At 35.1% G+C, this 16,407-nt stretch overlaps 1 protein-coding gene across 1 annotated transcript; it reads right to left on the reverse strand.

Annotated features, from left to right (window-relative positions):
• Positions 1-6,847: 6,847 nt before the first annotated feature.
• LOC149904584 (uncharacterized) lies at positions 6,848-15,306 on the reverse strand. Its single transcript, XM_090107066.1, has 18 exons — positions 15,285-15,306; positions 14,762-14,866; positions 14,430-14,570; positions 13,711-13,815; positions 13,379-13,519; positions 13,125-13,229; positions 12,758-12,907; positions 11,834-11,911; positions 11,547-11,633; positions 11,239-11,406; positions 10,999-11,076; positions 10,716-10,799; positions 10,453-10,575; positions 10,049-10,174; positions 9,740-9,898; positions 9,280-9,462; positions 8,954-9,031; positions 6,848-7,764 (listed from the first exon to the last, which is right to left on the reverse strand). The coding sequence occupies exons 1-18, from the start codon at positions 15,304-15,306 to the stop codon at positions 7,190-7,192; spliced, it is 2,508 nt and encodes an 835-aa protein (XP_089963192.1). The 3' UTR covers positions 6,848-7,189.
• Between the last annotated feature and the right edge of the window lie 1,101 nt (positions 15,307-16,407).

Consider the following 16,407-nt stretch of genomic DNA (forward strand, 5'->3'; position numbering starts at 1 on the left):
AAGATAATAATATGTATGTATTAACTACTTAGTTAATTATAAAAAATATTTCTGAAACTAATAAGTTTCGGCACAGAATATTAACTACTTAGTTGGTTTCGGATGGTTTGTATACAGTATTCTTTTCTTTATTTTCTACTTTTTGATGTGTCACGCTGTGTTGTCAAATAAATGTTTTTCTTTCTTTCTTTCTTTCTTTCTTTCTAGATATATATCAAGTCACCCTATAAGTATACCTATTACGAAACTGCCTACTGGTAAGTAGTATTATTAAAATATTATAATTCTCTGAAAATCATGTAGTGGATAATATACTAGAGTTCTCCCATGGTTCTCTCGAACGGAGCTGTAGAGCAAATGATTCTAGAAATACATTAAACTACTTCCGGTCCACTCGAGAATGAAAATACCTATCTTGTATACCTATCCTATTACAAATACCAATCGAATCAATATTCTCACTGTACCTATTCTTCATACCTACTAAAAAAATAAACAAAATAAGGCAGTGTTAAATTATCACATTTCTTTCATTTCTAGGTAACTAACTACTAAAATAAATATAGTTTGAAAAACTAATAAACACGCTTTCAAGATAAATGTTTCTTACAACTAAAAAGTAGAAAATAATTCTTAATCTAGGAATCAAGCAATAACCAATACATAGTACCTATTTTTGTGAAAAAAAGCGTGGGGCGCTTTTCATGAGCTGATTATACGTATAAGGCACCCCACGCTTAACCACCAACACCAACCCACAAAAATACTATGTATTGGTTATTGCTTGATTCCTAGATTAAGAAATGTTTTCTACTTTGTAGTAACTCAGGCCCCGGAACCATAGACACAATAGAAAATCTATTGTGTCTGGGACCGATCGGGCCGCTTGGGGTTGTAAGTACTTATCTATCATGAAAGCGTGTTTTTTAGTTTTTCAAACTAGTTACATATATTTATTTTTCATTTTTTACTTTAATATTAATTTCTCCATTATATCTACACTAATATTATAAAGAGGAAAACTTTGTTTGTTTGTTTATTTTATTTATTTTATTTATTTCACCTTACCACCACCAATATAATATTACAATGTAACAATTTTAGTCTTTGAAATCATCAACATAGATTCGTAGGTATAAAAGGCACGAGATAAACTTTGTGACATACAAAATATGCTTGTTCTTAGAGTATAAATACTGAAATTACATACAAAAAAATACCATAAATTAATTAAATGCTTAACTCATACATAAATTAACTAAATACACTCTACTATAAAATTCTAAAAACTATCCACAACAATTTATTATTTAGTATATTTAGTATATTTATATTTATATATTTACCTCCAGACAATTTACAAACATCAATTAATCTATTTCAGTAAGACATAGTAATTATTACAAATAAACATAAATTACTTCCCTCCGTGCTAGTCGCTGACGCCACTGTGTTACAGTAGGGAAGTTTATTTTTATTTTATTTTTATTTATTTATTTTTTTTGCAAAGTTTACACTACGGTTTAAAGATATAAAACTTATGAGGATAAACAATAATTAGGTAACTTTAAGTAATACGTGTACTAAAAGGCACGAGCCACAAACAGTTTTTCTGTCTCGTTGTAGTCGAGGCTAAGCAGAAATTTATCCAAAGATTTACTGCAAAGGTATCTACTCATTTCTTTTATTTTAATTTTATTGTTAATATAATTATACAAATAGGGAGCAATATAATATGCAAAATTTTTCGCAAAACGAGTTTTACAACCCGGCACACAGTAAATCTCTTCAATGCGGGTTTTTCTTTTTGTAACAACGGAAGAAGATGGAGGAACTGTGTGCTGCTCCAGGACTATTACTTTGATAAATAATTGCCTCACAGTCAGAACGCGGCATTCGGTGTACAAGAGATTTGTTGGATATCTAAACGGCTTAAATTGCAGTACTTTTAAGATACATCTCTGTGTGCGTTCGAGCTTAAGAAGTGTTGTTTTGTTTGCGCCACCCCAAGCCGAGATACCATAATTAATGAGCGATTGGCACAAAGACTGATAAACGATTTTGTTCGTGGTTTCATCCTTAAGGCGTCTTATTTTTTTAAAAATTGGTATAAGTTTACGTATTCTACTTTTTAAATCATCTATTTGCGGCTTCCAGTTTAAGTTTTTATCTATTGTTATCCCTAAGTATTTTATAGTATCGACAGGACAAAGAGTATAGCAATCGCAGTTTCCTACATTTAAGCACGTATGCGCCTTTATGGTAAAATTTTGGGGAGGTCTATTATTATTTTTAAGAGAAAAATTTATATATTTAGTTTTTGTAAAATTTAAAGTTAAAAGATTATGATTTAGCCAATTTATTACCAATCGCATGCCTGATTCAGCTGCCAAACGAGCAGATTCCCATGTCTCCCCTTGAAAAACAATAACAGTATCATCAGCAAAACTTATTAACTTCGCGTCAGGTATGTGTAGATTACATAGGTCATTTAGGTATATTAAAAAGAGCGTAGGGCCGAGTACCGATCCCTGAGGAACGCCAAAATTTATGGACCGCTTTTGACTCCGTACATCACCAATTTTAACAAATTGAGTCCTATTTGATAAATAATCTCTAAACAATTCTAGAGGGGTACCACGAATTCCCATTGATTCAAGCTTTGCCAGGAGCAGGGGGACAGAGACAGTATCGAACGCTTTCGCCAGATCCAAAAAAACACCCAAACATTTTATCTTCCTGTCTAAATTGTTAGCAATAAGAGACACAAGAGTATTGATAGCATCACTAGTCGATTTTTTTGCACGAAAGCCAAATTGATTAGTTGAAAGTATGCAATTCTTTTCCAAATAATTAACGAGACGCTTGTTAATAATCTTCTCCAGAACCTTTGATATGGTTGGCAAAAGTGAGATAGGGCGATAGTTGGTTATACTGTCTCTGTCTCCCGACTTGTAAATCGGCACAACTTGAGATTGCTTTAAACGATCAGGAAACACACCCGATGATAAGCATATATTGCATAATTGCGTGATCGGTGGGCCAAATATAGCAAGATTTTTCTTTAAGAAAATAGATGATATGCCATCATATCCTGAAGAATAAGTGTTTTTTAAAGACAAAATTGTACTAGTAACCTCCACTATATCTGTTTCCAACAAAACAAATGAATTAAGTGAAATGGCGCCTTGATTATTTTTAGATTTGAGCTGAATTTCTGATAAATTTAGTTGATTTAAAATATTTGATGCTAATTCATTACCTATATTAATAAAGAAATCATTTATAAATTCAATAGAATGAACTGGAGTGTTCTTAAGTTTTAATAAATTTAAAGCATTATCAGGGCTTTTTAATGAGTTACTGTTTATATGGCAAATGCGTTTAATAGTTTTCCATGACTTTTTAATATCTTTTCTGTTATTATTAAGCTCAATTTTATCATAGTTGTTTTTAGAAGTATGTAAAATATTACTGCAATGATTCCTATAGCGTTTATATATGAGTTCAAGTTCCTTATTATTTGGATCGTTTTTGTTTCGGCGGTGTAAAATATCTCTGAAACGTATACATCGCAGCAAACCTGGTGTAATCCAGGGTTGTAAAATAGAATTTCTATTAGTTTTTTTAAATAATCGGGAGCTATCGCTTATAATATTGCCAACGGTATCAAGAAATGAATTAGTTAGACTATTAGGATCATTTGTAGATAGTAGATTGTGCCAATCTACCAATGAGAGTAGTTTGGAAGCTTTTGAGTAATTTATATTGGTTGTAAAACATGTTGTCTTAGCTATACTAGTTTTTTGATTGTTAGAAAAAGTAAGAAATATCGCAGAATGATCCGTTATTGCAGACTCACATACAAAAGTAGCCACTTTTATATTAGATTTTACGAAACAGTGGTCAAGACAGCTTTTACCACGTGTAGGTAAAGAGTGACTTGGTAAGAATCCGTGACATGCAAGAAAATCTAGATATTCGTCAGATCTTTGATCAGTGTTCTCATTACTGATGTCAATATTTAAGTCGCCAATTATGAAGATATTAGGAATAAACCTTAAGTTACACAATATTAAGTCAAAAGAATGCAGGAATTTGTCTATTGTCGCAAAAGAGGGAGATCGATAAATACAAACAAAAGCATATTGTTTTGCAATAGTTATAATTAGACCATCAGCATCATCCAAATTTGGTTCAACAACTTCGATATCAGTAATATTATTACGTATGTACGCAGTAACCCCGCTGTTTTGGTTTATATGTCTTGTAGTGTTGTAACTATGATAGTTCTCTAGGGGTGGAACAAAGTCATAATTTTTTAGCCAGCATTCAGTAAGTATTATTAAATCGCACTCGAACGCACAACGTGACAGAAAAACCTTAAATTCCAAGAAGTTTTTATTAATACTACGAATATTTTGAGTAACAATTTTAAAAGAGAAATAAGAAGAAAAGCTGCTATCATTAAGAAGTTCCGGATTAGCAATTAAACAAGAATTACCCACTCCAATCTCACTATCAACTTGGTTCCCTAGTGTTTCCACATCATTTCTATCCATTTTCCAATTTAAGAATGTATGGAAAGTATTTTTGACAGTTATTTCTGGGGATGAGTGAGTAATATTTAGTTTTTTTTGGGTCTTCTTGATAATTTTAGGTACTCCATTGAAGTATTTTATACATAGTTCTTGTTCACCTTCTTCAATGCGACGATTCATCTCTTCTCTTACTGATAATAAATGGGATTTTTGCGCGGGCGTTTGGTCAGAATACATAAAAATATTTTTAGGGAGTTTAGTTCTATTTCGCAGCAGAACTCGGGGAGTGTCATTCGAATTAAATATCACTTTTATCGGTCGACTTTTATTGGGAATGAATTTCCCCAACCGTATGCACTTTATTGGTTTCGGGCAATTTTCGTATATTGTCGAGATAATTTGGAAAACTTTTTCATAGTCATATGTGGTTCTAGAATTAAAATTTGTATCAATTTTTTCCGAAATACCGACCAAAATTACATTTTTTTCACGCTCATTACGCTCCTTCAATTCCGAAATTAAGGTTTCATCAATAACGCTTGTTGTTTTTATTTTGTCGTGATCAGGTAATAATTTTATTTTTTGAAAGTTTTGTTCTAGGGTTGAAATTCTGTTTTCTGACGAGATTAGACTAGAACGAATTTTTTGAGAATCACATTTCAAGTCATTTATTTCTTGGGTAAGCGATTGCGTTACCGAGTATACGGCAGTTATATCTTCTTTAATGCATGATATCTGTTGGCTCAATTTAGTTAAATTTTCATTTTGATCTTTGGCGAATTCTTGGAAAAAATTCATGATTTCAATACGAAAATCCGCTAGGTCTTTTTTAAAATCTTGTTCATACGTGCGCTCCTTTCTTTTCCTTATGTTAATATTTGAATTCTGTGTTTCCTCCATGCCGTATCCACGCAAATTCGGTGTTGATCCGCCTCCGCTACCGCTGCCGCTTATAAATGTAATACTCGGCGGCGTGTGTTGCAAACTCATAGCGAAAACCTGTTTGTTATCGTAAATATACTGCACGGGCGTTTAGTAATAACACTTCACTCTTAGTATGAATGTACTTTTGTATAACGTCAATGGCAGGTTCGATGTAGACTACGTAAATGTTCATATAACGTTTTATTAATTAATATAGCTCAACACACGTTATTTCAATGTAGATAACATCCGTAGTGAATAGTATCGACGAGTTTATAGCGAGTCAGACCGTGTACAGGCGCCGATAACACGAGTGCATCGCGCTGCGGCCGTGCGTTAACTCCTCTGTTTGTTTGATTGTAATGAATAGGCTCATAAACTACTGGACCGATTTTAAAAATTCTTTCACCATTCGAAAGCTACATTATCCACGAGTAACATAGGCTAGGTTTTATCCCGGAAATCCCACGGGAACGGGAACTATGCGGGTTTTTCTTTGAAAACGCGGGCGAAGCCGCAGGCGGAAAGCTAGTCACAATATAAAGTTAAGTGTGCAGTAGCTTTGAACTCGTAATAAAAGTCGAAAACGTAGCGGTTGCCACAACTCAACTCAATAGTAAATAATAACATGATAACAAGTAGGTAATGATGAAGCAGCAAACGCAGATTCTTTTTTAAAGATTTTAAGATTTGCAATAATTACTCAAAGCGCAAGTGGTATGAACCGTTTTTTACAACGTTTACATATAACTTTCAAGCATATATTTTCACATCATCACTATCATTACATACCTATTATGAAACAAAGGCGCGTCCCGCTGCCTGTCTGCACATCTGTCTGTCATATTATATGCTTAGATCTTCAAAACTACGCAACGGATTTTAATGCTGTTATTATTATTAATATAAATTCGTGAATTTATTGTATTGTTACTGGGTTTTGATAAGTAAGTATACAAAATTTTAATAAAATTATTCGGTTTTATGTGGGTCAAAATCGAGTCGAAAGGAGTAGGTTACATACAAGTTACATACAAACCATTGAGGTATTATTATGTATAGGTACGTAGTACCTCAATGATACAAACACTCATTTTCCTCCTAAAACAATGTTTTTATTTTATACTAGCGGTCCGCCCCGGCTTCGCCCGTGGTATATATTTACGTTTTCTCTACATAAAAACCATCCTCGTACTTCAAGGAATATAATAAAAAAAGAATTATGGAAATCGGTTCAGCCGTTCTCGAGTTATGCGCTTACCAACACATTTTGAGATCCATATTTTTTATATATAAGAAGATAAGTTTGCTTTCTTCCTTTCCAGCTTATTGAAAATGTGGGTAAGTCAATATAAATACGAAGTAAATAAAGAAAGTCTATATATTTTTGATATTAGTTTATTTTACACTATTTTAGACTTCATATTTCACAATAACTTTACATTACACATCAAATGACATTTTAAATTATTCTAAAAAGTTGAGTAATTCATATTTATAAAATCTCTAACATTGGGTACTTCTATCTTTTCATTTTAAATATACATATTTTTTTGTACATATTATATGCAATGTTCATCAACGTAGACAAATGTCACACAACAGAATTTACTCAACTAGGAAATTTCGAAACCGTCCAAGTATAAATCGGCCAGTTCCAAAATTTTACCTCTTATCCCTTATTAATCTACTTACAATAATTAAAACATTCGAATTATATCTATTTAAATTTTCGTATTTAATACAATCTTCTTTTCATTTTTTTCGCCATTAAGAGCGCGTGCACGTACAGCAATTCGGCGAAGATTCTTTTCGGGAACTTTAATTTCATTCATTAATAAGCTTTCTAGTTCTGGTAGCGACTTAATTTCTTTTAAGTCTGTCAAATTTACACTGCGTCCTCCGCCGAATCTGCCCAAGAATCTATAGATGTCTCTATTCGCTTGGCACTGAGCGCAATTATAAGATACAGGTACTGCATTAGGGAAATTTTGTTGCGCTGTTTGCATATCAGTTGTGCCCCCTGGACAGCTTGGAACAAAAACTACTGGTAGGAAACCTATAATACCATATGGTGAATAGTACTGATTCTGATTTGGCATTTGACCTTGAGAGACAGCTGTACTACTGCTGTTATTGCCTGGATTCAGGAGATAGCATGGACATGACCCTGGACTTGGGACGATTGGCAGCGGATATGGAATTACGTAGATCGGAAATGGGGGCATGTAATATCCTCCCGGAGGATAAACTGGAGGTTGTACTCCTGTTCCTGAAGGTGCACCTATTGAATCACCACCTGTAATAATAAAATTACATTGTAAAGTAAAAGTAAAAAAAAAAAGTAAAACATATTTATTCAAATATCAAGCATACAATCTCGTTGAACTTATGGCAATAAGAGCGTATACGCACTATGCGGGTAGCCGCATTGCGTGTAGCCGTCCGGCTGACCGCAAGCACAATTATGTACGTAATATTCATTTCTATGCGCACTGCGATGCGGCTACCGCAGACCGCACAGTGCGCATAGAAATGAATATTACGTACATAATTGTGCTTGCGGTCAGCCGGACGGCTACCCGCAATGCGGCTACCCGCATAGTGCGTATACGCTCTAAGGCTGTTAACACAGCAAATAGAGTATACATTATTTGAACCAAGATGACCACACTAGACTCGTGGCCTGTATTGTAAGCATCAATACAAAAAAATTTAGAAAAAAATATTAAGAAACAAACAAAATTAGACATGGATGTAGTTAAATGAAATGTCGATTTATTAATGTTTTAGGAATAAATATTGTAATTTAAATATTATTATTTATGCTTTATTTTATTAGATAAAACTTAAATGAACAAATAATAAATAAATAAATAATAATAACTATCAAAATAAAAATAAAAATATAAATAAAAAGATACTTTATATATGTGTGTGTGTGCTGAATGCATCGGGGTAAATCTTGGGCGTTAGATTAAAGACCTAATCAAATTTTCCGTTTGTTGAAAAGACAAAGAGAGTATAAACGATTTTTTAATAATTTTCTTGTATATATACTAAGAAAAACTGGATATCTGATTCTGATAATTTTTAATGCACGACTTCGAATGTAATTATCAGTTAAATAAAGTAATTTTTAAATAAATTGATGGCTGAATAATATTATTAGGGTATATACCCCATTAAATAAACTTTTTATTCTCTTATTTCGAGCTTCGAATTAATTTTTAAATTCCCAAAAAAAAAAACATATTTTTCTTTGTAAATTTTTACAAACTTCATATTTTTAATATTTTTTTAGATCGTGAAATAAATAGCATAAAGTCTTATACAACGATTCTATTAAACTTAGCTTGAATCATACTAAAAAGACAGTTAACAAATTATATAATTTAAAGAATATTTCGAAATAACGACTACAATTATAGTACATTTTGTATCAGTTCAATACACGATTTCAAGATATGCCATTAGCGGTCGGTTACCTGTATTGCCTGGGTAATTGGCGCCACCACCGGCAGGACCTCCGGGTGACCCTGCAGTGCCTGGCTTTCCTGGTTGTCCTGTAAATGATAAAATAATAATTATAGTGTACATATATATAATATTATTATGGATGAGGTAGATACTATTTTATAGAAGTATGTATCTGTGCTTATCACAACTAATGGAACGGAAAAATTTATTTATTTATTTAATTTATTTATTTTACAAAGGATAGCCAACAATTGTTAACACTAATTATAGACATACAAGGAAAATCATCGATTGATGTGAAAAAATTATCAAAAATCTGGAGAACCGTCCGTGCCTTGAGTTCCTGGTGCACCTGGCAAGCCTGGTTGGCCAGGTTGTCCCGGCTTATTACCGCTGCCGCCTACAGGACCACTTGGACCTGCCACGCCTGAGCCGCCTGGACCTCCAGGTCCACCTGGTCCACCTGGAGCTCCTGGAGCTCCTGGACCACCTGGTGTGACTGGATAATTGCTGCCGCCTAAAACATAACATTATTATTAATGTCGACAAGTAAATTATTATATTAAAAAATGTTATGCAGAATACGAAAGAGTACGTGAAAGAAGTGGATACAGTAATATTAATTATTAACGTTGAATAATAACGCAGTTATGCTTTCGATTTCATGTTATTCTAAGCTATGTTTGTCATGACTTAACTTTTTGATAGACGACCGATGAAACAATAATTAATATCAAACCGCCTAAATTCGTGAAGAGTTAACGCTATTATTGTAAAGACAGATTTTAATATACCTGGAGGGTAGAAACCGCCTCCACTAGGACCTGTTGGACTTCCTGCTCCTCCTGGGCCACCTAGACCACCTGGACCTCCAGGTCCACCTGGACCACCTGGAGCTCCTGGAGCTCCTGGAGCTCCTGGACCACCTGGTGTGACTGGATAATTGCTACCGCCTAAAACAAAACATTATTATTATTATTATAAAAAAACTTTATGCAGAATACGAAAGTGTACGTGACAGAAGTGGATACAGTAATATTTCTTAACGTTCAATAATAACACAGTAATTATGCTTTTGATTTCATGTTATTCTATGCTATTACCGCTGCCGCCTACAGGACCACTTGGACCCGTCACGCCTGAGCCGCCTGGACCTCCAGGTCCACCTGGTCCACCTGGAGCTCCTGGAGCTCCTGGACCACCTGGTGTGACTGGATAATTGCTGCCGCCTAAAACATAACATTATTATTAATGTCGACAAGTAAATTATTATATTAAAAAATGTTATGCAGAATACGAAAGAGTACGTGAAAGAAGTGGATACAGTAATATTAATTATTAACGTTGAATAATAACGCAGTTATGCTTTCGATTTCATGTTATTCTAAGCTATGTTTGTCATGACTTAACTTTTTGATAGACGACCGATGAAACAATAATTAATATCAAACCGCCTAAATTCGTGAAGTTAACGCTATTTTTGTAAAGACATTTTTATTTAATATACCTGGAGGGTAGTAACTGCCTCCGCTAGGACTAGTTGGACCTCCTGCACCTCCTGGGCCGCCTAGACCACCTGGGCCACCCGGAGCACCTGGAGCTCCTGGACCATTTGGATAATTGCTACCGCCTAAAACATAACATAATTATTAATGTCGACAAGTAAATTATTATAAAAGACGAAATGCAGAATACGAAAGAGTACGCGAAAGAAGTGGATACAGTGGTATTTCTTAACGTTGAATAATAACCCAGTTATGCATAATATACCTGGAGGGTAGTAACCGCCTCCGCTAGGACCAGTTGGACCTCCTGCTCCTGGGCCGCCTAGACCACCTGGGCCACCCGGAGCACCTGTGGAACCAAACAATATATTCAGTATATTCTTTTATTACTTCGGTTTTTTTGTAGTGATATCGTAGTTTTGAAACATACAAAAAAGACAGTAAGCAAATGATATATTTAAAGAATGTTTCGAAATAACGACTACATTTCTACACTTTGTATCAGTTCAATACACGATTACAAGATATTGCTATTAGCGGTCGATTACCTGTACTGCCTGGGTAATTGGCACCACCACCGGTAGGACCTCCGGGTAACCCTGAAGTGCCTGGCTTCCCTGGTTGTCCTGTAAATGATAAAAAATATAGTATACATATTATATTATGGTCTATGGATGAGGTAGATACTATTTTATATAATTATGTATCTGTGCTAATCTCAACTAATAGAACGGGGAAACATCGTATGATGTGAAAAAATTACCAAAAACCTGGAGAACCGTCAGTACCTTGAGTTCCTGGTGCACCTGACAAGCCTGGTTGGCCTGGTTGTCCCGGCTTATTACCGCCTAAAGGACCACTTGGACCTGTCACGCCTGAGCCGCCTGGACCTCCAGGTCCACCTGGTCCACCTGGAGCTCCTGGACCACTTGGTGCTCCTGGATAATTGCTACCGCCTAAAACATAACATCATTATTAATGTCGACAAGTAAAATATTATAAAAAACGAAATGCAGAATACGAAAGTGTACGCGAATGAAGTGGATACAGTAATATTTCTTAACGTTTAATAATAACCCAGTTATGCATAATATACCTGGAGGGTAGTAACCGCCTCCGCTAGGACCAGTTGGACCTCCTGCTCCTCCTGGGCCGCCTAGACCACCTGGGCCACCCGGAGCACCTGTGGAACCAAACATTATATTAAGAATATTCATTCATTACTTCGGTTTTCTTTTAGTGATATCGTTGTTTTGAAACATACTAAAAAGACAGTAAACAAATGATATAATTTAAAGAATGTTTCGAAATAACGACTACATTAGTACATTTTGTGTCAGTTCAATACACGATTACAAGATATTGCTATTAGCGGTCGATTACCTGTATTGCTTGGGTAATGTGCGCCACCACCGGTAGGACCTCCGGGTGACCCTGAAGTGCCTGGCTTTCCTGTTTGTCCTGTAAATGAAATAAAACATAGAATATTATTTGTATGAGTTAGATATTATTTTATAGAAGTATGTATAAATTTATAAAAGAATAGAAACAATTTGATCACGAGGCGGGACTCGAACCCGCATCGTTTCACGCCGATCTGGGGCGGATGCTTGACCAACTCTGGCTGAGTTGGAGTCAAGCATCCGCTATCCCGTGACCCGCCAGAGCGATGGAATTAATCTATTCTTTCAGTTTTATGTGTCTAAGGGACACACCGCGCGCTATCTATTGCGATGATTAATAACCATCTCAACCAATACGAAACATTTTTCAATCAATACTTTCATTTTTCAATAATAATTGTAACGATGGAACACGACCTTTTTGTTGAAGATATTTTTGGTTTTAATGGCACTCAAATGCTCCATAAACCCGGAGAACATGTGGAGAACCGTCCGTGCCTTGAGTTCCTTACAACTTACAACCCTTTTACTCATGAATACTTACATTTATTAAATTGATATTGTTAAGTTGGCTTATACGTTTTATTTTTTCCACATCATCAAGGTACCGTAGACAGGAGTAATGGATATAAATTTCAGCTTGATGCATCCGCGTTCGCGTTCCTGAGAAAAAGGGTGCTGACAGACAGACACACAGACGGACATCTAAGTGAGGGTCCTATAATAAGGGTTCCGTTTTTTTCTTTTGAGATTCGGAACCTTAAAAAAGGGATTGTTCGAAGCCCTCAGTGCGCGAGTCTGACTTGCACTTGGCCGGTTTATTTTTTTTTTCAATCAAGAGACCGTTTGACAGGTATGAGTCAGTACTGAATGTAATTTAACATGTAATAAAAGAACTACTAACCGTTAGTGCCTGGGTAGTTGCCATTAGGTCCATTTGGTCTATTAGGGCCTCCTGGTCCACTAGATCCGCCAGGACCTCCGGGTCCGCCTGGCCCACCTGGTCCGCCAGGACTTCCAGGAGATCCTGAACTTCCTGGATTATTACCATCACCTGAAAAAAATGTTACAGAGCATTATAATAATGCTAAAATAATCATTGTGTATATGAAAATAGAGAATGCGGAAAACTCTTGCGCGTAATATTACTATTACGCGCATTTTGATTACTCAAACCTGCCGTTTTGTATTAAAATTAATAAATGATTTTTTAATAATAGGTACGTGGTCGTATTACAAAATGTTACGGTTAAAAAGTTTATTGAAATTACCTGGATAGTAACCACCGCTTGGGCCTGTCACGCCTGGGCTACCTGGAGTACCTGCAGTTCCTGGAGTTCCTGGTAAACCTGGAGCTCCGGCTTGACCTGGTTGTCCTGTGTAAAATATTTTGTTTAATGGACATGTATGGTTAATGGTTAGTATAATTTCTGTATATATATAAAAATGAATCCCTATTTCCCTTGGTCACGGACTATGAGTCAGTACTGAATGTAATTTAACATGTAATTAAAGAACTACTAACCGATAGTGCCTGGGTAGTTGCCATTAGGTCCATTTGGTCTATTAGGGCCTCCTGGTCCACTAGATCCGCCAGGACCACCGGGTCCGCCTGGCCCACCTGGTCCGCCAGGACTTCCAGGAGATCCTGGATTATAACCACCACCTGAAAGAAATATCACAGAGCATTATAATAATGCTGAAATAATTATTGTTTATATGAAAATAGAGAATGCGGAAAACTCTTGCGCGTAATAGTAATTAAACCTGCATTTTGTATTAAAATTAATTAATGATTTTTTAATAATACGTGGTCGTATTACAATATGTCACGGTTGAAAAGTTTATTGCAATTACCTGGATAGTAACCACCGCTTGGGCCTGTCACGCCTGGGCTACCTGGAGTACCTGCAGTTCCTGGAGTTCCTGGTAAACCTGGAGCTCCGGCTTGACCTGGTTGTCCTGTGTAAAATATTTTGTTTAATGGACATGTATGGTTAATGGTGTATAATTTCTGTATATATAAAAATGAATCCCTATTTCCCTTGGTCACGGCATCACGCGTGAACAGCTGGACCGATTTCGATAACTCTTTTTATAAAATATTCCTTGAAGTACGAGGATGGTTCTTATAGAGAGAAAACGTAAATAAATTCCACGGGCGAAGCCGGGGGGACTGCTAGTTGACAATAATTATGTGTTATATGTAAATTTGGTTTGCTTAAAGTGTCTCTACTCATGAAATACATAATATTATAGTAGTCAATGTTTTTTTATTTTATTTTATGTACTTTATTTCTCTGTCTTCTGTGAGTGCAATTAAGTATTTTTAATCAACAAAGAAATGAAATTAACTAATATTTATTTTTCTCGTATGTACGGAATAATAGGGGATTTACCATTTGAATCTTAGCATGTCAATTTATGAATTATTGAGTAAAATATTTTATCTTGATATCAATAGAGTTAAGAATCACAGTTACAAAAATATTTGGAAAAGTTTAAAAGAGACCGTTTGACGGGTATGAGTCAGTACTGAATGTAATTTAACATATTGTAATAAAAGAACTACTAACCGATAGTGCCTGGGTAGTTGCCATTAGGTCCATTTGGTCTATTAGGGCCTCCTGGTCCACTAGATCCGCCAGGACCACCGGGTCCGCCTGGCCCACCTGGTCCGCCAGGACTTCCAGGAGATCCTGGATTATAACCACCACCTGAAAGAAATATCACAGAGCATTATAATAATGCTGAAATAATTATTGTTTATATGAAAATAGAGAATGCGGAAAACTCTTGCGCGTAATAGTAATTAAACCTGCATTTTGTATTAAAATTAATTAATGATTTTTTAATAATACGTGGTCGTATTACAATATGTCACGGTTGAAAAGTTTATTGCAATTACCTGGATAGTAACCACCGCTTGGGCCTGTCACGCCTGGGCTACCTGGAGTACCTGCAGTTCCTGGAGTTCCTGGTAAACCTGGAGCTCCGGCTTGACCTGGTTGTCCTGTGTAAAATATTTTGTTTAATGGACATGTATGGTTAATGGTGTATAATTTCTGTATATATAAAAATGAATCCCTATTTCCCTTGGTCACGGCATCACGCGTGAACAGCTGGACCGATTTCGATAACTCTTTTTATAAAATATTCCTTGAAGTACGAGGATGGTTCTTATAGAGAGAAAACGTAAATAAATTCCACGGGCGAAGCCGGGGGGACTGCTTGTTGACAATAATTATGTGTTATATGTAAATTTGGTTTGCTTAAAGTGTCTCTACTCATGAAATACATAATATTATAGTAGTCAATGTTTTTTTATTTTATTTTATGTACTTTATTTCTCTGTCTTCTGTGAGTGCAATTAAGTATTTTAAATCAACAAAGAAATGAAATTAACTAATATTTATTTTTCTCGTATGTACGGAATAATAGGGGATTTACCATTTGAATCTTAGCATGTCAATTTATGAATTATTGAGTAAAATATTTTATCTTGATATCAATAGAGTTTAGAATCACAGTTACAAAAATATTTGGAAAAGTTTAAAAGAGACCGTTTGACGGGTATGAGTCAGTACTGAATGTAATTTAACATGTAATAAAAGAACTACTAACCGATAGTGCCTGGGTAGTTGCCATTAGGTCCATTTGGTCTATTAGGGCCTCCTGGTCCACTAGATCCGCCAGGACCACCGGGTCCGCCTGGCCCACCTGGTCCGCCAGGACTTCCAGGAGATCCTGAACTTCCTGGATTAAAACCACCACCTGAAAAAAATATCACAGAGCATTATAATAATGCAGAAATAATTATTGTTTATATGAAAATAGAGAATATAATACGTTTCAGAGATATTTTACACCGCCGAAACAAAAACGATCCAAATAATAAGGAACTTGAACTCATATATAAACGCTATAGGAATCATTGCAGTAATATTTTACATACTTCTAAAAACAACTATGATAAAACTGAGCTTAATAATAACAGAAAAGATATTAAAAAGTCATGGAAAACTATTAAACGCATTTGCCATATAAACAGTAACTCATTAAAAAGCCCTGATAATGCTTTAAATTTATTAAAACTTAAGAACACTCCAGTTTACTCTATTGAATTTATAAATGATTTCTTTATTAATATAGGTAATGAATTAGCATCAAATATTTTAAATCAACTAAATTTATCAGAAATTCAGCTCAAATCTAAAAATAATCAAGGCGCCATTTCACTTAATTCATTTGTTTTATTGGAAACAGATATAGTGGAGGTTAATAGTACAATTTTGTCTTTAAAAAACACTTATGCTTCAGGATATGATGGCATATCATCTATTTTCTTAAAGAAAAATCTTGCTATATTTGGCCCACCGATCACGCAATTATGCAATATATGCTTATCATCGGGTGTGTTTCCTGATCGTTTAAAGCAATCTCAAGTTGTGCCGATTTACAAGTCGGGAGACAGAGACAGTATAACCAACTATCGCCCTATCTCACTTTTGCCAACCATATCAAAGGTTCTGGAGAAGATTATTAACAAGCGTC

The sequence above is a fragment of the Colias eurytheme genome, chromosome 11, assembly GCF_061535395.1.
Source record: "Colias eurytheme isolate Ceu_HAF_F1 chromosome 11, ilColEury1 Martin Lab GWU primary, whole genome shotgun sequence".
NCBI classification, from domain to species: domain Eukaryota; kingdom Metazoa; phylum Arthropoda; class Insecta; order Lepidoptera; family Pieridae; genus Colias; species Colias eurytheme.

Bases quoted from the DNA above. Each gene is read 5' to 3' on its own strand.
- LOC149904584 (XM_090107066.1), bottom strand. From the start codon at position 15,306: ATGGTAAATCCCCTATTATTCC. The intron at 11,077-11,238 runs GTACTGACGGTT...TATCATTTACAG, and splicing joins AGGTGCACCAGGAACTCAAG to GACAACCAGGGAAGCCAGGC. The intron at 10,175-10,452 runs GTATATTAAATA...GTTATGTTTTAG, and splicing joins AGGCAGTTACTACCCTCCAG to GCGGCAGCAATTATCCAGTC.